This window comes from Fusarium odoratissimum, assembly GCF_000260195.1.
Source record: "Fusarium odoratissimum NRRL 54006 unplaced genomic scaffold supercont1.4, whole genome shotgun sequence".
Lineage (NCBI taxonomy): Eukaryota > Fungi > Ascomycota > Sordariomycetes > Hypocreales > Nectriaceae > Fusarium > Fusarium odoratissimum.
Window position 1 is genome coordinate 423555 of NW_022158690.1, and position 20863 is coordinate 444417.

At 47.9% G+C, this 20863-nt stretch overlaps 6 protein-coding genes and 1 non-coding gene across 11 annotated transcripts; 4 read left to right on the plus strand and 3 right to left on the minus strand.

The window, feature by feature from the left end:
* Positions 1 to 38: 38 nt before the first annotated feature.
* On the minus strand, positions 39 to 1282 carry FOIG_03278 (uncharacterized protein). Of its 3 annotated transcripts, none has more exons than XM_031201065.1 (6): positions 1174 to 1282; positions 982 to 1107; positions 763 to 874; positions 612 to 710; positions 435 to 560; positions 39 to 380 (listed from the first exon to the last, which is right to left on the minus strand). In XM_031201065.1, the coding sequence occupies exons 1-6, from the start codon at positions 1203 to 1205 to the stop codon at positions 264 to 266; spliced, it is 612 nt and encodes a 203-aa protein (XP_031068589.1). In that variant the 5' UTR covers positions 1206 to 1282; the 3' UTR covers positions 39 to 263. The 3 variants fall into 3 exon arrangements, with proteins under 3 accessions (XP_031068589.1, XP_031068590.1, XP_031068591.1); XM_031201066.1 differs by having other exon boundaries at positions 933 to 1107; XM_031201067.1 differs by having other exon boundaries at positions 763 to 1107; positions 1174 to 1261.
* Positions 1283 to 2652: 1370 nt separating this feature from the next.
* FOIG_03279 (uncharacterized protein) lies at positions 2653 to 3177 on the plus strand (the record flags this gene model as incomplete). Its single annotated transcript, XM_031201068.1, has 1 exon — positions 2653 to 3177. The coding sequence occupies one exon, from the start codon at positions 2653 to 2655 to the stop codon at positions 3175 to 3177; it is 525 nt and encodes a 174-aa protein (XP_031068592.1).
* A 32-nt stretch (positions 3178 to 3209) lies between these two features.
* FOIG_03280 (uncharacterized protein) lies at positions 3210 to 4549 on the minus strand. The gene is made up of 2 exons (XM_031201069.1): positions 4257 to 4549; positions 3210 to 4131 (listed from the first exon to the last, which is right to left on the minus strand). Exons 1-2 carry the CDS (start codon positions 4348 to 4350, stop codon positions 3545 to 3547), a joined length of 681 nt encoding a protein of 226 aa, XP_031068593.1. The 5' UTR covers positions 4351 to 4549; the 3' UTR covers positions 3210 to 3544.
* Positions 4550 to 5763: 1214 nt separating this feature from the next.
* On the plus strand, positions 5764 to 10621 carry FOIG_03281 (transcriptional activator SPT7). Of its 2 annotated transcripts, XM_031201070.1 has the most exons (3): positions 5764 to 7126; positions 7179 to 8341; positions 8390 to 10621. In XM_031201070.1, the coding sequence occupies exons 1-3, from the start codon at positions 6052 to 6054 to the stop codon at positions 9581 to 9583; spliced, it is 3432 nt and encodes a 1143-aa protein (XP_031068594.1). In that variant the 5' UTR covers positions 5764 to 6051; the 3' UTR covers positions 9584 to 10621. The 2 variants fall into 2 exon arrangements, with proteins under 2 accessions (XP_031068594.1, XP_031068595.1); XM_031201071.1 differs by having other exon boundaries at positions 5786 to 8341; positions 8390 to 10484.
* FOIG_03282 (serine hydroxymethyltransferase, cytosolic) lies at positions 10208 to 12923 on the minus strand. Of its 2 annotated transcripts, XM_031201072.1 has the most exons (4): positions 12607 to 12923; positions 12477 to 12527; positions 12048 to 12412; positions 10208 to 11987 (listed from the first exon to the last, which is right to left on the minus strand). In XM_031201072.1, the coding sequence occupies exons 1-4, from the start codon at positions 12652 to 12654 to the stop codon at positions 10997 to 10999; spliced, it is 1455 nt and encodes a 484-aa protein (XP_031068596.1). In that variant the 5' UTR covers positions 12655 to 12923; the 3' UTR covers positions 10208 to 10996. The 2 variants fall into 2 exon arrangements, with proteins under 2 accessions (XP_031068596.1, XP_031068597.1); XM_031201073.1 differs by having other exon boundaries at positions 12048 to 12527.
* Positions 12924 to 13712: 789 nt separating this feature from the next.
* On the plus strand, positions 13713 to 13822 carry FOIG_03283. The gene has a single exon. It is a non-coding gene; the product is annotated as a tRNA-Met (tRNA).
* Positions 13823 to 19737: 5915 nt separating this feature from the next.
* Positions 19738 to 20850, plus strand: FOIG_03284 (uncharacterized protein). Its single transcript, XM_031201074.1, has one exon. It carries the CDS (start codon positions 20044 to 20046, stop codon positions 20392 to 20394), a length of 351 nt encoding a protein of 116 aa, XP_031068598.1. The 5' UTR covers positions 19738 to 20043; the 3' UTR covers positions 20395 to 20850.
* Positions 20851 to 20863: the final 13 nt, after the last annotated feature.

Here is a 20863-nt window from a genome sequence, read left to right on the forward strand (position 1 = left end):
CATAACTCCTTGCCTACTGTGCCTGCGTACATCAGGATTTCTGAGTTTGTTATCGAATTTATGTATTTCTTTCGAAGCAGAGCGCCTGCCTAACAATTCGTGTGATACTTTTGGTGCGCTGGATCCCTTGCTAATTTTCATAATCTACCAAAACAACAAAACTCTGCTGGCAAAAAGTTTATTACTTTTCTCATTTTTGCTCTACTTTTTGCAGTTTAACATTTCATGGACACATCAGATACCAGCAGGACCTCTTCTTTTAATTATTCGCCTTGGGACTTCCCTTTCTTCTTCTTCTTCTCCTCCTCCTCCTCGACCTTGTCCTTTCGCTTCTGCACAACCTCCCAGTTGTAAACTCTTGCTATAGCGACCTCCATTGTCTACGGCATAGTCAGCGATAACCCACCCTCGTAGTGAAGGCTGTTCAAACTTACCGTAATTTGTTCGCGGAGAAAATCCAAGTCTTCTTCGCAGTTAGACAAGCTGGTCTTTGCCGTGGATAGCTTGGAACTCAATAGTGTCTCTGCCTCGTCTATGGGGTACGAGAGCATCACGTTCGCCTGCAGAATGTCAGCTTCCTGCTGCTAAGTTTGGCGATAAGGGGACGTTACTCCTAGCCAGATGTAGACCTCCTCTGTCGCAGGAATCTTCGCCTTCGAGTACAGGGTGTCATTAAGTTCGAACGTCGTGTCTATCGCCTCGTCGTCATCCTACACCGAGCATCAGTCCTGCTTTGTCCAAGAATGCGCTGCACGTGCACACCTTTCTTAATTTCAAAAACTTGACCGAGTCAAGAGTCTTCTGGATATCCGGGATCTTCTCCTTGAGGCCACCCATTCGCTTCTGTAGGTTCATCTCCATGAATTGGTATTTCCTACCCCACCATCCAGAGTCAGCGCCAATGCCTATATCGCAAGCTGAAGAGAGCGTGCATTTGAGGGCGTGCGTCGTCCTAAAGCTTCTCGACAAAATTTGACTCACGATATCATTTCTTGGAAGCTTCGTAGAGTGGGTTCGACGTCGTCACGAGTAGAGACATAGTCCTCGACCTTGTCGACGAACGGAGCATAGGGGATGCCCCGTGGGTTTGTTGGCGTAGCATCTTTACTAGGAGGGAGTAAGCTTGTGTCTTCAATTCATGAGAGGTTGGGTTGAGTTTCTTTGGTCTCTTACCTTTGCACTGCCTCTTTTCCTTTCGACGCCATTTTGTCAGTGTCACTTTAGGTATTCGGGCGAGACGAGGTAGCTGTATGAAGCTGGGGTCAGGCGTGGGCGGGTTTTGCGACTTGGAGCATTTCGTCAGTGGGGTCTCACCTGGCTCGGTCAACGGTGAAGGTGGGGGCACTCACCTTGACTTTGACCTGTATCTCACCTCCATGATAAAATACTCAAACCGTGAAGCCTTCCTCTCCCGTCTTTCTGAGACAGGTTACAGAAACAGTCACCATATACTATACTGTAGGAGTGTGATACATTTGTAATCTCTCTAAAGACGCCCCCCCCCCCCCCCCGTTCGCAATGCGATTGCAGTTGTCTCGAGATAGTCTAACAATGCCTGACAGGAGTGTATTCCTTTTGCACTGATTATTGTTGGCGCTTTGTTTTTTCTTCTTTGGAATCGTTCTTTATGTTGATTTATAATCGAATTCCCCATATTTTGACAGCCTCTTATACGTCATTGAATAAACTTAAGTGCACGGTGTATTCTCAGTACCCTTCTCCAAAGTAACACAATGATTACAAGCTTGATGATTACATTGGTCTTATTGATTTATATAAATCACTTCCGCCTCCCAGCATTCAGTTTTCCTATCCTCCTTCCAGTGATCAATCTCATGAGTTTACGTAACGCTGTAAAGGCTCCATCATCACTCGCACGACAAGCTGGTGATTTTTAGCCAGAGACTCGCATGAAGGTGAGTCAAACCTTACGCAAGCATTTAGCTAAAACTTTCCTCAGTTATCAGAGTTGTTAGAAAAGCGATCAATATGCTCTAACTCGCTCAAGGACTGTGCCTGGTGCATACTCGAACAGAAGCTCTCACAAGAACACGCATCGATGTGAGTGATGGGCAGTAACGAGGAGTCACGTTAAACCCCTGGTCCAATAGTCTTCTCAGGCTCGGATTGAATCGCGATAAAAATGCTGTGTGATCTTCCCTAGGTACATGCGGCCTGACCGGAGTGTAGAGGCCCTCACATTAGTATGATAAACGCCTAAAGCCAACACGTAAGTGATTATCGCAAAGCTTGTTCACAAAAGCTTTTCAGTCGTCACGAGATTGACGAAATACCTACCTACCAAAGATGGCCATCACCGTTTACCTTAGACTCCCGAAACTCAACTTCTACTTTATTCTTATTGTTAGATATGAAGTGACCTTGAAAACCCTTCTCGAAATTCTCTCAGCCGAAAATGCCCTGTTTTCTCGTTGATCGAGACAGCTTCTCTCAAAGTTATCTACCTAATCCTCTGAACAGCTGTCCCTATTATGTTCCATTGGCCCCGTCGTGTCTTCAAAGATAAAAGCTCGTCTTCAGGGCTCAGTAAGTTCCAATAGATTTGGGAAGCACTTGTCAGGAGATAGACAGCCCCAAGGATTCCAAAGTAATAGCAGACCGCCTTACCAAAAAACGATACCGCAAGTGCCCATGGCCTATATCAACGGCCGGCAGTGGCATAGCAGAACGCGTCCTGAGCCTGCATATCTGGCCTCTCGTCCTCGTCGTCTTTCTAATCAACATGGAGCAGTTGGAGATGGTCTTCCTCTTCCCCAGAAGTCAGCGTCAGCTTCAGGTTCCGCCCGCCAGGACCCGGAAAGAGATCGGACTCCCTACAAGCTTAAAGCGTCGCCGCATTTGGCACACTTATTTCCTTCCGATGGTCAGCCCGTGGCCACAACACTAGCGGAACTAGTAGCCTCATCTATTGCTGACGAAGAACCTATGCTCGAAATATCAGCAGTGGTGATAACCCCATCTACTTCTGACGGAGATACTCACCCCGACTCTAAAGAGCCAACTAAACTCGGTCAAGAAACGGAATTGCTGTATATCAGGGATTGGAAATCCGCACTTTCTTTCAAGCATGGTCCCCTCACCGACTGTAATTCTGTCGCTGTTCCTTGTACAGCTGCATCTCTTCCGCCAAACCCATCGGATGGCGCGACACGATAGAGGAAAGGAATACATGTCAAGGGTTGTGGAGCAATACTTCCATCGTGGGCTAGTCATACTCCGTGCAGTTGCCATTATAGCTGGAAGTTGACTTTTCCCAAAGTCTGCACTATTCATGAGATGTGTAATTTAGCCATATCAGAACGAGAGGGGTCAAGGTGGGAATAATGCCTAGGACAGTTCAGCGTCGATATCATTTTCAATATGGGAGAATAATGGATATTCTTGTTTGGCTCCTCTGATACCAAGCAGTCACCGAGCGATCAAACACAATGTAATCAAGTTGAACATAAATCGTGCGGGGCCATCCAGTCATAAGTCGTGGCAAAGTATCTTTACATGACCATAGTTAAGCTCATCGTTCTTGTTAGTCCATTCGCTTCTTTGTATCTCCCAAGTCACCGTTGTCCGCGTTAGTTTCCAACGCCTGGGTGTTGGTTGAAGTCTCGTGTGCTTCGTCCTCGTCCCAGTCATCGTCGATCTGGTTCTCGTCCCAGTTGTCCACCTCCTCTTCCAATGTTTGAGAGCGGCTGTTCCCTTCCATGACCCCAGACTCGTGGCCTTCGCCGAGCTCAACATCACCCTGCTCTTCGCCAGGAACAGCACTGTAACGTCTACGTCGCTTGCGCTCGAGCATACGCTTGTGGTACCACGAGCAAAGGCCAACACCTAACAAACTTCCTATCACATTTGCAATAATGTCGTATAGATCAAACTCCCGACCGTTATCGAGGAAGCTTTGGACGAATTCGGAACCGACACCAAGAACGATTGTGCAAACGACCAAAGTCATATTCATAACGCGTCTTCGATTCGTATCGACAACCCAGTAAAACACAACGGTAAGCGCAAAGAAGGTGGTGAAGTGCAACACCTTGTCGTTGACATATTGGCCAAGTTGTATTGAAGTCAATCCAGCGTAGGCGGCAATGAGGAGTAGGAGCAGGAAGACGCCTAGCAAGCTATTAGTTTTATTCATGGTCAATGATTCTGTGTTTGAGTTCTGAAAATTGATCCTAGAGTGGGACGGCAGTCCATTGACAACATTGAGGCGAGTCGGACATAACGCCATGACGTACCTGCAACCGGGAGTCGTATTCGCATCATGAAGAGTCCAGTAACTAGAGTTGAGTCTGATAAGTCTAATGGAGCCTTTAACTTCCAATTTCGCATAAGAGAGTACTCGGTTCTTCAAACGTGGCGCCTTGTCAGAAACAAATGTCTGTTCTTTTATGAAAGCAAAGCCGGACAGGTTGTAATAATTCGTTGTGGAAGTCTAGGATTCAGAGCTTTGACCGAGCAGTAGGTAGGTAGTAGTTGGAGAAAATGAAAGCGTAGAGCTCTCCTCCGTGTTGGGAGCTGAGTGACGACGATAGCCCTTGTGGCGGGGCTCGTCCAACTGTGGCAGTGCATCAACTTTGATTTAACAGGGATTTGCCAGATCATCCATTCCATTGGATTAAGAAGAGTGTAACGTGGACACTTGTGCTACCCCAGACCCCAGCAAGGGGTGCAAGAAAACTGAAGACCTCCATCTCAAGCGACAAAAAGACTCAAGTGAGTTTACCATAAACCTATAGGCCTTTGGACGGTTTTGTTTTGGCACCTGAGTTTGAAGTCAGAAGCTTTCTTGCTCCCTCAAGCCGAGTTGCAGTAGATCGCTTCTTCAACCTTTGATCCCAGAGATTTCATGAGGCTTCAAATCGTTATTATTTGTACGATCATATAGAAATTAAGGAAACTACACAGACAACCAGGATTATAGCTCGCCATTGGACCGATACAACGCTGCTTCAAGGAACACCATCATCATTCACGCCTCGGGAGGTTGTAAGGCTACAACATGGAGTTTGATACTTTGGTGATCTCATTGGGGGCCCCATTTTGGGCTTGCTAGGCACAGTCACAGATGCAGGCATGCCCCCCCCCCCATACTCCTCGATCTTGTGTATCACTGGCTACAGATAATATCTGGGGTGATCTAGAAAGATGGCGTTGTTCTTCATTCATGGTTGTGGAGACAAGGATGTGTATTGCATTGTTTGCATATATTCATCGTCACTAGTAATACACCCCTTGATGAAAGGGCTCGATATAAGATCACGGTTCATACAAGATAGCCTGTGCTGAGTTCCTTATGATGGTGTCTGAAGATAGACATGCAAACAGTTGAACTCCTAGACGTTGCCTGACTTCAAGAATTTTCGACCTGCTCGTAGGTACCTTAACTAAGGAGGGCAGACAGAGTTCGGATACCATAATTCAAGACTTTGGTTTCTGACACGTGACTTGCTGACAAAGACACATGGGCTCCATCCTCGGGGCCGAAGCAGGTCCTCTGTAGGTACAGAATACATGGTGGATAAACGATGAGAAGGGAACCTGTGCCGAAGACCGGACAATCAATCAAACAAAGGAATTGGCATACCGATCAATAGTTTCAGTGGAGAGAAAAGGATTTAGCAACTCGAAACAACTCTCCAATCACCTACACTGACCGTCCTATAACCTCAGCCTCTTCAGGTCCTTAGTACCCATAACTCTCCCCCGCGAGATTCCCCCACGAGTCGGTCCAGTGCGCGCTCACTCAGGGAAAACTCTCCGCTTCGGGAAAGGTACCTGACAAGGCTCCCCCCAAATCATCAACCTCACCTCTTGAACAGACGACAAAACGGCAGAACGCGATCCATCAAAACACCACCCTCCACGTGCCATATAATCAACAAATTTTATAAGCCATCTCTACCGATGCCTCTCGTTTGTCCCATGTGGTCTTGAGCTCAGCAATCGCCCTCGGTCCCGCCGCACGCGAGCGCATCTTGTTGCGCATGGCGACTCGCGCCCCGTTGTCGCTACCATCGCCCTGGGTCCATCATGTCCATCACCAACGGCCAGCCCGCCTGGCAGCCTCCCTATTTGCACCATACCAACAGTAATAGGAGCGTATCTCATCTCGATGATGTCCCCGCGCGAACTCAGACTCCTATTGATAATCCAAGTGTGCTGATGCCTGAGGCACCACTTGACATCGAGGAAGAGAACCGACGCGCCCTATTTGCGGATTTATATCGCAAGACTGAGGACAAGGTCGCGTTGCTCTTCTCCGAAGATGGTTCATATAATTATCCCGCGATATCTGCTCTACGACGTTCTCCGCCCCCCTCCGCAAACATTATCCCTCCCACGACCGACCACGAGCCAATCAAGGAACCCCCCTTAAAGAAAGCGAAGCGCACCATCGATGAAGACGACTACGACGACGATGATGATGACGAAGAGGATGACGAGCCTTCGCAATCAGCATCAAAACCTCATTCTGCTGGAGCCCCTGCTGATACATTACTGTCGCCATCCAAATCAGGGAGCTCACCTGTTCATTCGGTGACATCACCAAGCAAGCATGGTGACAAATCCAAGGATCAAGATGGCTCACAGTCGAAAGATAAAGATGGCGAAGATGCCATCAAGAAACTTGAGGAAGCTCGTACAGCTACCGAAGCTGCCGCTCGGAGGAGTTTTCACACCATCTTTCACACCTTGGAAAATGACCATGCCGCTATGCTAGAACAGCAACAACTTGAAGATTCTGAGAAGCAGCTCCAGGCTGAGATGGATCACAACCATCATCCAATTAATAACCATAGTGCTGTCCCAAACCAAGGGTCACTCAGTAGCGCCAATCTCGGCGCTTCTAGCCTAACATTGAAACATCTCATCGCTCGTATCGACATGAAGCGAGATCAGGTTCGCGCCTCTGATGCCGAACTTCGGCTCTTGATGAACGAGGTCCGTAAGAATAGGAGTAAATGGGCCAGCGAGGAGAATGTGAACCAGGAGGAATTGTACGAGGCTTTAGAAAAGGTCTTGACAGAACTCAAGGCGCATACGGAATATTCCACTCCTTTTCTGACAAGAGTCAACAAGAGGGATGCTCCAGACTACTACAATTGTGAGACACCACGAACAGTCTCGTGCCGCTGACAAAACTAATCTACCTATAGTCATCAAAAACCCCATGGATCTCGGCACAATGACCAAGAAGTTGAAAAGTCTGACTTACAAATCCAAGGCTGATTTTGTTGTGGATCTTAACTTGATCTGGGACAATTGCCTCAGGTACAACCAAGATATGAACCACCCTCTACGACGCATGGCCAATGGAATGAGAAAGGAAGCAGAGAAACTTATTCCATTGATACCAGATCTTGTCATCCGCTCTCGAGCAGAGGTTGAGGCAGAAGAACGGCGAAAACAGAATGGTGGGGACGACGATGCTGGAGAGGATTCCGATGACGAGCCCATTATGTCTTCACGAGGTCGCAAAGCTGGCGCAAAGGGGACAAGCAAGGCACGAAAGGCTCCAAACGATCAGAAAGAGGACACACCAGCAATAGATCAGAAGCCCATTCTTCAAGTAAATGGGCTTCTAGGAAAAGTCCGAGAGGGCTCAGAGGTTGACGGCAGCAATGGCTTTGCGACTCCACCGATTGTCGGCTCGCTCACACCAAGCGGGGTCAACGGCCATTCCGGAATGGGGAGCAACGCCGATGCCATGGACATTGATGGGCCAAGTATCAATGGCCTGGCACTGAACTCAGCGTTTGGTGAAGCTGCCGAGCAGGCTTTTGAGGATGAAGAGTACAAAGTATGGAAGCAAACTACTAAGAAGGATCGAGCTCTGGTTGCCAAGGAGCGATTCCAGCTTTTCAAGGACAACAAGTTCAACACCGAAGCCCCTGCACTCGTTCGCTCCAAGGCTGGTATGCGTCGATTCCTTAAGCGACAAAGGGAGGCAGAGGCAGAAGGTATCATTACTCATTCTCAAGCAAACTCTACAGCTGTGGCTTCGGAAGATTCGGCAACAAAGCCAACCGAGACTCTGGCTGAGGAAATTGAGGAAGAAGAGGCTAAGGTGATACCCGACTACTATGATACGTTGAGCAACATACCGGATATTCACCCCAAACTTCAATGGGTCGAAGATGGAGAAGGGAAAGTTATCAACCAGCACGAGGAGTTTCTACGCCTGGTGCCACCTGGGTCATTTACAGCACCAACAAGTCGTCTGACGAAGAAGATGGATGAGAATATTCATCAGATTCAAGAGACAAGGAAACTCGCAACCAGGATCTCGGTTATCAAGCAGATGCAAGTTCAAACTCAGGTATGTCAAAACCATGATGGATGCTGCCCATTTACTAATGTGATATAGGTGTATACAAACCAATTTCCCAAGTCAAACTCGGATCCCTTCGTGGAACAGGATATTGAGCCTCATTTCATCAGCGATGATGGCCCTGTAATGGCCCCCGAAACATGCCAAAACGCCCTCAAGCGCTCTATTGCCAAAGTCCTCTACCATACTGGATTCGAGGAACTTCAGCCATCAGCCATGGACGCCTTCACTAGCGTTGCATCAGACTACTTTCAGAAGCTGTGCCGCACTTTTAATGTTTACAACGAGTCAGAAAAGAAGCCATCTCCGGTGCATGCTCAGGGGTCCAAATTTCAGCCCAGATTCACTCCCGAGGAAGTCATCCTCCACACCCTGGACGAGAATGGTCATGACATCAGTTCGTTGGAATTGTACGCGAAGGATGAGCTCGATCGTTTGAGCACCAAGTTGGATGCTCTACATGAGCGGATGAAGCTTCATCTCACTGACCTACTACGACCTGCTCTATCTCAAGATGCCGGAACTGATGGGGTTGGTGCTTTCAAAGATGGCAGTGAGCAGTTCGTTAGTGGTGACTTTGCTGAGGACCTCGGTGAAGATTTCTTTGGTTTCCGGGCCTTGGGTCTGGATAAGGAGATGGGACTTGATATGATCTCCGTGCCCTTGCATCTTTTGCAGACTAGGGTTCGCAACCAATACCAGATGCAGACACAAACGACTGGCGAAGCAGCCACTGATCTCTTCGAACCACTGCCTTCTTCAGAGCCAGTCACTAAGGAGAACATTCAGGACCAAATTGGCCTGGTCAAGAACTTCTTCCTGGCTAAGCTGCACGCTAATGGCGATCAGCCCCTTGTGGAGGACGAAGACCTGCCTACCAAGCAAAAGAAACCTCGTCCACGTTTGGGCGCGAGTGGAAAGATTGTAACCGCTCAGAAACGATCTCCTAAGGAGCAATTGGCACTCGCTAAAAAGAAGAAGAAGATGGAAGCTGCTGCTGCCGAGGCTAAGGCTAATGCAAACACATCACCCGAAAAGGGCGCGCCAGGTACTACCCCTGGCAAGAAGAAGTCCATGACTGCAGCAACTGGCCCAGCCCCCAATCCTGCAGTTCTTGCTTTGGCTCCAAGCATGGAGAGGCAGGACAGCATGCTTAGTCAGGGCAACGCCAGCCAAACAGACAAGGACGACACTGTCGGCATGATGAGCCCAGAAAGCATTGCTCCGTAGTGGCGTGCAAAGCCTCAGGCAACTATAAACCATTCGAGAGTTTGGTGTCCACTATAGACACCATACCATGCCCGCTCTCGCCAACATACACTCTATTGTGCCAGTGCCTTACAACTTACTTTTCATATAAATCATGTACTACTTTTCATACATTCGGTATTGACGTCCTTTTACATACCCCGGCAGACATTTTATGGGCTTTTGAAGCTGGTCTTTGGTTTTGTCGTTATTTTTTTATCTTGCATATGAGCAACCACTCAATAAATCATCCATCCAAGGCGTTTCTGTCTCTTTACTGGTCGTTTCTGTTCGGAGCTCTGGGGTTGGCACAGCACTTACTTATTCGATACATGAGAAGACGAAAGGCCATTTTACCTAACTACACCACTCGTACACGGTGTGTTGCGCGAGTGCCTTTCCCGTCGTGATTTCCTTCGGACAACCAAAAGCAGGCATTATGTGGGTGGTTTGACTCTTGATGGCTAGTCGGCGTATGGAAAGGTCAGCACCCAATGGATTAATGAGGATGGGCACAAGTACGTCGCGGTGCATGGCAGGATGTTGCGTTCATCATATACAGACCTCGTTGTAGTTTTTCTCTTTCTTAGAAGGAACCTGGATTGATGGACTGGTGGCGAAAAGGTTAAGCAGTCATTTCATGAGATGGAAAGCCTTGGATCCAGGACCGAATGAGATATGTGGTTGAGGAGCAACAAATAAAGGAATAAGTGATGATTGAACATGAAGGCAAGCTCCCAATGTTGTGATGTTGAGCAAACAAGTGATGTGTCAGCAGTTGCAATATGTAGATAATGGATGATGAGCCTCTGACCTTTCTCTCGGTCAGGAATCTTCAAAGACTCTCAAGGTGCTGTTACCTTGCTAGCCCATATCTCACCGCTTACGCATGAAGTTACTGGTTTTGTTAACGGCGACCTAAGGGCGTCAAGCCTGAGGTCCCAATTCGAAACTTTTACTGTTCTCAAGTCGGAATACTTTCACAAACCAGAGAAGGCGAGGAGTCCTTTGCTTCAGCCATTGAATTTATTTAGCTGTATGCTACTCATTGTGGAGTGCATTTCCAACTGGTCTTGATTCCAACCCAGTGGGTACAATGACAAAACAGCTAGAGAGAGGAAATAACCATCTCAGATATCATAAACATAACCCAACTCCCACTACCTTTTTTCCAGCGATTCCATCTTGTGTTGAAGGATGCTTATATATCCCGACCTGAAAAAAAGCCCTGACCAAAAAAAGAAAAAACTAGGTATCTGCGCCGTGATGAAATGCATGCTTGTTGAACGTTTCGCCATTTGCCTCATCCATGTTAAATGCGTGTTGGAGAATAAAGGCATCACATCATGTTGAGGGATGGATGACCTTTGGAGGAGCAATCATGTCTACTGCATCTTAGATGCCGGCATCCAGACGCCAGCCCTCAACGGGAAGAGGGAAGTCGTTGCACCAAGAGGCAATCTCCTTCTTGAGGTCGTTAATCTTCTGGACCTCGCCGCTGGCGACGCGAGCCTTGAAGTCCTTGAGCTTGTTGGCCTCCTTGGGGAGGGCAGCCTGCTCCTCCTTACAGATCTTGATGGCCTCATCGATGTACTTGCCGACACGCTCGAACTCCTTCTCTCCGAAGCCACGAGAAGTCATGGCGGGGGTACCAATACGGATACCGCAAGGGGTGAGAGCAGACTTGTCACCGGGGATGGAGTTCTTGTTGCAAGCAATGTTGATTTGCTCAAGGACGGCCTCAACACGGGCACCGTCCAGGCTGTGCTGGCGAAGGTCGACGAGGACCATGTGGCTGTCAGTGCCGTCAGACACGAGCTTGTGGCCGAGAGTCTTGAAAGTGTTCTCCAGGGTCTTGGCGTTGGAAACAACCTTCTCCTGGTAGGCCTTGAAGTCAGGGCTGGCAGCCTGCTTCAGGGCAACAGCCAGAGCAGTGATGGTGTGGTTATGAGGACCACCCTGGTGGCCGGGGAAGACGGAGAAGTTGATGGGGTTCTCGAGGTCGTAGAGGGTCTCCTTGCCGGTCTTGGCATCGACGGAGCGGACACCCTTGCGGAAGAAGATCATGGCACCACGGGGACCACGGAGAGACTTGTGGGTGGTAGTTGTAACAATGTCGGCGTACTTGAAGGGAGTGGGGATGACCTCGGCAGCAATGAGACCGGAGATGTGAGCCATATCGACAACAAGGTAGGCACCGACGGAGTCGGCGATCTTGCGCATGCGCTCGTAGTCAATGAGACGGCAGTAAGCAGAGGTACCAGCAACAAGGACCTTAGGGCGGAAGAGAATGGCGTTCTTCTGGAGTGTATCATAGTCAATGATGCCGGTGTCGAGGTCGACACGGTAAGGCATGGTCTCAAAGTAAGTAGAGATAGCAGAGATCCTTTCGTATGATTAGCATATTGCCACAGGCGTGCCAGGACTGATCTGTTGGCAAACTCACTTCTTCTGGGGGGTCTGGTAACCGTGGCTCAGATGGCCACCATGGGGAAGGTCGAGACCCATGAGACGGCCGTGGACAGGCATGATAGCCTGGTAGACCTGGAGGTTGGCAGGGGATCCAGAAAGGCACTGGACGTTGACACCCCACTTCTCGGAGTCGAGGTGGAAAGCCTCAAGAGCACGCTGCTGGCACAGACGCTCGATCTGGTCGATGTGCTGGTTGCCACCATAGTAACGAGCACCGGGGTAACCCTCAGAGTACTTGTTGGACATGGGGGAACCAAGGGCATCGAAGACAGCGCGGGAGGTGATGTTCTCGGAGGCGATGAGGATAATGGACTCGCGCTGACGCTTAATCTCATCCTTCTGCAGCGGGCGTAAGTCATTGTCGACTGGAAATGACCAAGACACTCAATTGAGTAGGACATACCATGATGGAGGCGACCTCAGGGTCGGAGTCGAGGAGAGACTTCTCAAGCATCTAGAGGAGTGTGAGTCAATCGATCTTGTATACCCTCAACAATTAAACGAGGGGCAATGGCGGGGGGAGGGAAGCTCACCTCCTTGTGCGACTCAGAGAGCGCATACTCGGCGTTTGTGGGAGACATTGTTAATGTTATCGGTGAGTGTGGGAAAAGAAACAGGTGGGATGTCTCTCTAAAGATTTATGATTGAGTGAGTGAAGGAGGAGGAAGGGAAGAGAGTTAAAACATGTGGGAGGATCCAGGTAGAAGTAGCTCTCCAGAGAGGTCCCTCTCGTCCAAAGAAAATTTTCCCTTTTTTTGGCCTACAGGTTCCGAAGACGGCCACCACAGTACAAGTGGTGAGCTAGGGACAGGTTAGCGCATGCGGCAAAAAAGCTCAACTGTGCCGAGCGTGAGCCTCAGAAGCGATACAGGAGGATGAGCACTGAGTTGGCGGGGTCAATTAGGCGTTTGTTTTGGAGGTGCGGGGTCATTAGCCACTGGCTGCTGGGGTCCAGCTCAAAAGTTAATCCCAGTAGCCCATGTCATACAATGCCATTGGCCCTGCTGGGCTGGTTACCCTGAAGATCGACTCATGGAAGATATGGAATATGTTCCTTTTTTGCCTGTTTTTCCTACTCATGACTCTTTTATGTTTACGCAGTATGAATTGGATCTCAGATGTGTTTTGCTAGGCTGCTTAAGTTTCTGTTTGACCTAGTGGCATATGTATAGTGTGGAATCAAAGTAGTTGACTGTCGTGGTACATTGAATGACTGTGTTGAGTGCACGTAGGTCGGTGGCCCATTGACTCAACACTTACCCATCATGCACTGTCGTTCCTGGTACAACCCGAACCACCTCCAGCATCAGTCAATTGAATATCCAACCATCTTCCCTTTCAACACCGAGACCATGTTAAACACCGAAATACGACAAAACTCCGTATTTGACTTCACGAATTCTCCCGATGTTGTGATGATTCTCACGGCGTGACCTCCCGTAGAATCCGATCACGTTTCTCCGAATCAACACAGCGCGCACCCCGCGTTTAGAGGTACATCGAAGAGTCAATGGCAACAGAGTTATGAGATCTACCGGTCTTCAATAGGCATCTGTCCATTATTGAAGGTTGTTGACCTTTCTCCGCATCTCACGAGCGTATTGTACTTCATTTTCACCCACTTGAAGCGTCAAAAACGGTCGGTGTGGCTCAGTTGGTTAGAGCGTTGGTCTCATATCTGAAATCAGATTGATCTGACGAGAAGTCAGAGTTATCCAAAGGTCGAGAGTTCGAGCCTCTCCACCGACAGGAACCTTCACTGTTTTAATACTTAAGAATCTTTATTTTACTTGGTTATTTTTTTATAAGTACCTATACTGTCTTATATAATATAAGGTTAATATATTTATTAAAGTTAATATAACTTAAGAAAAAAATATTAATCCTATACTAGATATTATAATTTATCCCTAGGTTAAAGTGATTTAAAGATTATAAGTTTAAGTCTTTTTACTTATATAAGCCTATCTACTTAATAAGCTGACTTATTAATAATTATCCTAGAAGTTTATTAAAGCTATATAGTATAATATAATATAGGTATAAATTATTAATAAGTTAATAAGTTAAAAGAGGAATTAATATATTTTCCTCCAAGTTACTTATATAAATAAACACCTATTTAACAACAATTACATATATCTGAGATACTTCACCGACTTGCCTGTATAATTCGGTCAGCTTCTGCTAACAGTCAAGGTTAATTACCACGATTCTCGGTGACTCTTGACCTGATGTTCAGAGAAATACAGAAGACGGCGCGGACTTGGGATTACAGCACATGACAATGAGCAAGAGATATAAAGAAACGTCGACTAGAACTGCGAACAGCACGAGAGAATTTGTTCCTCAGAAGACCCAAGTCACTACCTAAGGTATTGCAACGAGAAGCCTGTATCTCTCCCGAACGCTCACCAGGCCCGAAGAACCTAGTTCAAAGATCTCCTTACAGGATGAGATCAGCTACTGCGTTCAGAAAAGGCAATTGGGGGACGATTGAACTCAAAGCAACTCTTCACGCTGCCCCTGTTGTCCAGTTCGAGAGTTCATCGTCCGTAGAACATTGAGGACTGATCGCGAAGGGCAAGGTATCATCTGTTTGCTGATGGCTCTACTGAGCATATACTTGCTGGTAAACTTCTTGGCCCTTTAGACTTAGGGGTGAGTTCCATGAAAAGCTCTGACATGCAGTGCACGTGCAACAGGTATTAGTAGAGGCTTCGGAGCAACCACGGGAGGTTCAAAGCCTCCAGCTTTTCAACACTTATGATAAGACCACGATGCCCCTAGGTTAACATTGCTTCTGGAACTTCGTAGAGACCGGTCAGGAAAGGTAACATAAGATAAGTAATCCGATTACGCACAAAATCCAATCCCGAAGGAATGCCAGACTTTCGGAGGACTGGACTCTACGGTATAAGATGAGGAGAAACTCACAATCAGACCAAATACCAGTCTCAGCCCATATACGGGTTGACGGCCATGTTTCACTGCGCCTGTCCCTCCCTCCAGTCTCAGAAAATCGCAACTGTTTGTTCCACAACTGTGAATCATTACACCAAGTCAACATCGCATCACTGTGACTAGGCGATTTTAGCTGCAGGTGAGACAAGCAGACGGTATGCGCTCCTCAGCAGGTGCTGGTGTATGCGCTACGTAGCGAGGCAAGGGAGTTTTGCTTCTGTTTGTGGCTGCTTGGGCCAGCCATTCTTGACTCGAGGGACAGGTAACAATTCATTGTGGCGCGTGATTCTGTGTTGCACTTAGTATTCATTGTCGGAATGTGACTGACATTTGATATCACAGCAGTCGAGAAATGAGACCCTGTTAGTCTTGGATAGGACGAGGATGTGAATAAGGGTTATGAGCTTCAGGGACTGTCTCAAGCGGACACTTAGCAGCGGTTTGGATGCGCTAAGAGTGAAACCTTGTCAAATATCATTCTAGAAGAACTAGACTTGGTATGACTAAGGAAGTGTCGTCCTTGTGCTGAGTGTCATATCAGTTTCTTAGCCTCATTATTATTCGACTAGCTAGAGGAGTAACGAATATGCAGTGTGCGTCAATTCTACCTGGGTCGGTGTTTGAATCCGCCCAGAGGAACTATTGAATGAACCAGTCAGAGCTCATCACGTTCCAAGTCACATGACTCTGTATGCAGACCCTTTCGTTCAGGGATTGAAGAGAGATTAAGTGCTCCCTGACGTTCGCGCTAATAGACATGAGCTGTCGTTGCCGATGGACCCCATAGTGGGCCGGTAGTTGGGAGAAATTGTCCAGTGTGTGTTTGTAAACCTCCTTGAAAAGCAGGTTGAAAATTAGGTTGAAACTAGGATCGAAAAAAGACTGTGTACTCGGTTAGAGACTTCAAAACTCTTTAAAGCACCGTAGTAATGTATATCGCGACTGATCTTGACGCCAACTAGCGAGTTGAGCTCCTCTGAAACATAGCCCAATGGAGGAAAAGAAGAGGCTGGGACTCTAGCCAGGGGTAGAAAGGCAGACGGAGGGCTGCAGTCCAAGAAAAGCTGGCGCGATCTGTAGGTGGAGAGATGTTAGGCAGATCCTGGTTGAAATGATGAATGGTCTCTTGACCTCTAAAACATGCCCATCCATGTCCTGCAGGGCCTAGGCCCAGGCAGTCCCAGCACCTACGTAGGTGTACGTACTGGTTCTGTTATCCAATGGAACTGGAAACGTTGGGTCGTGACCAGATTGACAGATCCCCATCCCTCCCGTCAACCAGATAGTTCTCGCAGTCGAGACAATGCCATTCAGATCGAATGTCAAGAGATGCCATCAATGTGGGATTTCGAGCTAGTATTCCACAAACCCATAGATTGCTATTGAGAAGATACGTGTCTGTCCTAGATAAGGTACTTTCCATCTTGTCAGCTGCCGGACCGCGAGGTTTATTTCCTGCCGAATACATAGCTATTCCCGGCTGTCGGATCACCAACGGAGGCTCGGCCCGGTGCGACTTGTCACCGTTCAGAGATGATGGATTTTTGGAACCAATTGAGAACAAAGCAGAGAATCAGCCTCATGCCTCAATACAAAACGAAGCGAGAGCCATGAAATTAAACTCTGACGCGAGTGAGCAAGCCAGAGTAATAGCGGCTTGCCCTCCTGGTCGCATTATCAACGAATAAGATTGCTGAGATAGCGGTTCTTCACAACAGACAACAGAGCGAGGAAAAAGCAAGTTCGCATACATGGGCGCTGTAGAGTGGGTGTTGTGCGTCCGGCACAGGCATGAGTGTTTTACAATGTCAGTCTGGTCTAACTCTGCGTAGCGGCCTGGTAAATTGAGCCATCCTCCTCTATAAGCTACCAGGCCTGCTTCGGGGGGGGGGGGGGGGCTGAGGGCTAGAATCATTGCAGATCACACATATTGCCAATGCTGAATCAGACCACGATGAAAAGCGCTTGGCTGTTCTGTTGTGCACCTTATGTGTCACGGTGCAACGTTCGGAGAACGGCAGCGGAAGCTGGCTGGTGCGTGATTGAGGCTGCATGTAGCCTTGTTTGGAGACCAGTATTGCTGCGATGTTGTGTGATCTCATTCTCGTCGAGGTCCATTCTCTTCATATGACGATGGTATGTTATCCATCCGTGTAATATGACTTCTTCGCTTTCATGCCTTTCTATGCAAGTACAAGTGATTAACATTGAATTTTTAGGCAACCTGTTCTTGAAATAAATAAGACCAAATCTTGCGCTGAGACTAGGACACATTTGGTGTTGTACAACGTAAGGTAGCCTCCCAGCACGATACGTGTGTACCTCGCACGATGTAGCATCGCCTGTAAGTCGTTTCTGGCGACGATGTAACTTTTTTCTTCTTCTTCTTCTTCTTCTTCTTCTTCTTCTTCTTCTTCTTCTTCTTCTTCCTTTTATTTTTTTATTTGGGATACTGTAGGTGGTATGTGGATGCAATCGATTTGTGGTCGCACCGCATTTGCGTGTCCTAGGTTGTATACACACTCTGTGCTCAATAGCATATATGACACCAAGGAGCTGACGGTGATAAACGTGGGTCACATGGGTACTTAAACTGACATGCCTCTGAGGCTTGGATGCAGGATGTGGTGAGTAAATTTCTGGAGAATGCTCCCAACCAAGTGACAGCAATGCTCACGTTTTTGGCTTAAACAGATGCCACCAGGCTAAGTATAAGACTCAGACAACTCTCAGGCAGCGAAAAGTACCAAACTTGAAACTGAGTTGTGTCGGTATTCTGACAAAACCATGGACCAGCCAGGCGATATTCCTCAATGGTTCAAGGTTCAGGTTAGGTTACCTGGTAGTATAGACACAAGAGAAGTGTTCTGAATGCTCATGGCCAACACGACATGTGCCAGTATTAACATTTTCAAGATCCTGCCAAGGTCTCTTTCATGAATGGTCGGAGATGTCTCTAATTATACCACTGAAGCTCTAGTAAGCTCCCACCAGCACTCAACCTGCAGTACATAATCACCTCCACTTTTGATATGTGTCAAAAAGTACGTACTTCCTTACTTAAACCACCTTATCTAAAAAGGTACCGCCAGGGAAAAAAAACTGCAAGCCCACTATCATCATCCATCTGTCCCATTTTCTCCACTCCACAGCTCCATGTCTCCATGTCTCCATTCCCTAAGCCCCCGGCCGCCGGTTGATCCCAGAGTCAACGCCCAGACCAAGCTTCACGCCCATGACTAATTCACACGCCCCCTCCTCTTCCCCCGGAGCTGCCCTTCACCCCTTGTCCCACCTTTTCTTGTCATCTCCCGTCCCCATCTGCATCGTCACGCCCAGACAGCCCCAGCTTAAACGAGCCCTGGTGTCCTTCCTGGACCTGGCTCCAAAGGAAGAGAGTCCTCCCATCACTCAATTGCTACCGCAGATACCCATGGCCATCCCATCCCGTGGCCCGTCCTTTTTCATTAACGAGCCTCACCTTTTGTCTCTCGCCTGCTCGGGTACCCGCCAGTGGCATTCATTGATCCGTCCACACAAAATGTGACTCGACGATACTGTATGACACCCCTTGTTCCTTGTTGCTATTGTTTTCCCCTGGATGACGGCTATACGAGATGGGAAAAAAAAGATAGTACTCTCAACGCAAGGTTATTGTAAAAAAACAACAAAAACGACCGTTTCCCCTCTCGACCAAACCCTAACCAGCCACTCATCGTTATCTAACTTTATCTGTGATTTTTGCCCTGAGGTTTCTTTGGGTGCATCCCCAGACCGCCAACAAGCGCGTTGCCGCCCCCTCCCCAGCAATGGATGGCATCACCTCACCTATGTAATCCAACCAACGGCATCGATCCATTCAGCGGAGAAGGAATGACTCTACCGATTGGCTTCCAGCTCTCCTGTCGTCTCTTGCTTTGGGGCTAGTCAGACAACAGACCTTGGCCCAAGCACAAAGCAGAGAGCACCAAAACCATGGTGCTCTCTTTTTAGCAACGCCTGCCCTGTGTGGACGGCTGAATTATTATGTATGAACAGCATTAGCCATCTCTTCTTGCTTCTTTGGCCCAAGGGCATACCATGGTGATGATGAGTTCTCTGAGCCTCGTAGGCTCCGCCAGCTGAACCACGAATCATATTGTTTTTCGCTGTCATGGTGCATCGGGTTGGGAGACTTTTCATGCTACATTTGGTAGTGACAGCTCAATTGCTTTAGGCCGTGGAGATAATGGTATGAAAACATTTACACCAGCGACTTTCCCTCCTCTTTTTTTCTTCTTTTTTTTTTTTAATAAAAAAAAAAGGAATTAAAAAATTAAAAAAATCCTGAATGCATAGCTATTCCATTCGCACGATAGATAGCATTGAAGAAAAGATAATTATTAGATATGTTGTTAATAAATATCAGCAAGCTCATACAGCACTTTGGTGGCTAGGGTATTGTCAAACTTCCACCAGGCCAGGGTGACAGGGCATAATGCGCTAACATGTACCTTTGGTTTGGGCCCGGGAAACCCCTTTTTCCTCCCGCTCGCTCGTTAAGTTGTTTCCCTGGTCCATCTCCCCTTCCCAAACCAAAACAAGATGTCATGTTCCGAAACGGCGCACGACTTGCTTACGAGAAAGATGGCTCCGAAACACGTGGGAGACTTCCGGAACAGTTTAGCGGCGAGTCCGGCAAGCGGTGAAAAGATTGGCCATTCCATTCCATGCCTAACTAATATTCCATTTTCTGTTCTACTTCTTCCGCAAAGCCACCACCGCCTCGATCTGATGGACCACAATTATTATCCAGCCTCCCCTATCATCCACCACGGCTACATCATCGCCTCTCCAACGGGGATTGTGTCGTCGTTGCACGATTCGTTTGCTTGCTCGTCCTCGTTATTTTCTGACCATGTTTCTCGCCAATCTATGTCTGATACATGATGATATCATGTATCTGTTACCCGTCGCTCATCGGCTGTGGCCATTGAGTGTTTTGGGCTCTCGCTTTGGCCAGACGAATGACCGATTGTCCAGGCTACCGCAGCCAGATGGTTATAAACATCCCGAAACTTCTTCTTACGGTCGCTGGAAGAGGCTACTCGTGCAGCTATGCTTGCCCCATCAAGGCGTACATAGATCAGCATGCTCGTTGTGTTGTAAACCCATCACTCTGCCGTTGTCTCACCTCCATCCCAATCCCTAATCTGTTAAGTGCTAAGCTCAGTGTCATACCTCACCCTGGCAGAGACGAGACAGGGCACCACCCCAGGACTGTCTGTTTGAGGTACGTATCCGCTGGAACCTCTTGGCATGCATTTCAGATGTGCCACACAAAATGGAAGAGCTGGGACGTGCGTTGCTGGATTTAAATCGGTATCGTTTCGCTTGGCACCCTAGCACCCCCGAGATGAACACCATCAGTATCGATGCATGCGCGACTTTGCTCGTCTGTCTGTTCGCTCAACGGTAGACAGCCTTCTACGCGGTTGTATATGACAGACTGAATAATGGCACTGAGAGTCGCTATGGTGCCTGAAGTGGACTCGTTGAAACGTGGTTTCTGATAGATATGGTGTTAAAGTCTCAGCCCGAATTATTCCATGACGTTTATTCATCCGCCCTCTCTCTGATCAGCGTTCACCAGCACCAGATAAGCAGAGGCGGAATATCAAAGTCAATGAAGGCGGACGTGACATGGGATATGCACGCCCATACGTTTATTGCTAATGTCTGTACTAATAAGAGGGGATAAAATGGTATGGTGAATGAATAAAGTGTATTGAAGGAAACAACCCACAGCCAAATCATAGCACTGATTACTCCTGCTTGTCGAGTCCT

What these genes read in the sequence shown, in the direction of transcription:
- FOIG_03280 (XM_031201069.1), bottom strand. Translation starts at nt 4,350, where the DNA reads ATGCGAAATTGGAAGTTAAAGGCTCCATTAGACTTATCAGACTCAACT. An exon ending in AATACGACTCCCGGTTGCAG is followed by an intron (nt 4,132 to 4,256) that starts GTACGTCATGGC and finishes ATAGCTTGCTAG; the next exon opens with GCGTCTTCCTGCTCCTACTC.
- FOIG_03278 (XM_031201065.1), bottom strand. Translation starts at nt 1,205, where the DNA reads ATGGCGTCGAAAGGAAAAGAGGCAGTGCAAAG. An exon ending in AGTTTTTGAAATTAAGAAAG is followed by an intron (nt 711 to 762) that starts GTGTGCACGTGC and finishes TGCTCGGTGTAG; the next exon opens with GATGACGACGAGGCGATAGA. An exon ending in AGGTCTACATCTGGCTAGGA is followed by an intron (nt 561 to 611) that starts GTAACGTCCCCT and finishes GACATTCTGCAG; the next exon opens with GCGAACGTGATGCTCTCGTA.
- FOIG_03281 (XM_031201070.1), top strand. Translation starts at nt 6,052, where the DNA reads ATGTCCATCACCAACGGCCAGCCCGCCTGGCAGCCTCCCTATTTGCAC. An exon ending in TGCTCCAGACTACTACAATT is followed by an intron (nt 7,127 to 7,178) that starts GTGAGACACCAC and finishes ATCTACCTATAG; the next exon opens with TCATCAAAAACCCCATGGAT. An exon ending in AGATGCAAGTTCAAACTCAG is followed by an intron (nt 8,342 to 8,389) that starts GTATGTCAAAAC and finishes AATGTGATATAG; the next exon opens with GTGTATACAAACCAATTTCC.
- FOIG_03284 (XM_031201074.1), top strand. Translation starts at nt 20,044, where the DNA reads ATGACCGATTGTCCAGGCTACCGCAGCCAGATGGTTATAAACATCCCG.
- FOIG_03282 (XM_031201072.1), bottom strand. Translation starts at nt 12,654, where the DNA reads ATGTCTCCCACAAACGCCGAGTATGCGCTCTCTGAGTCGCACAAGGAG. An exon ending in TCTCTGAGTCGCACAAGGAG is followed by an intron (nt 12,528 to 12,606) that starts GTGAGCTTCCCT and finishes ACACTCCTCTAG; the next exon opens with ATGCTTGAGAAGTCTCTCCT. An exon ending in TACCAGACCCCCCAGAAGAA is followed by an intron (nt 11,988 to 12,047) that starts GTGAGTTTGCCA and finishes ATCATACGAAAG; the next exon opens with GATCTCTGCTATCTCTACTT.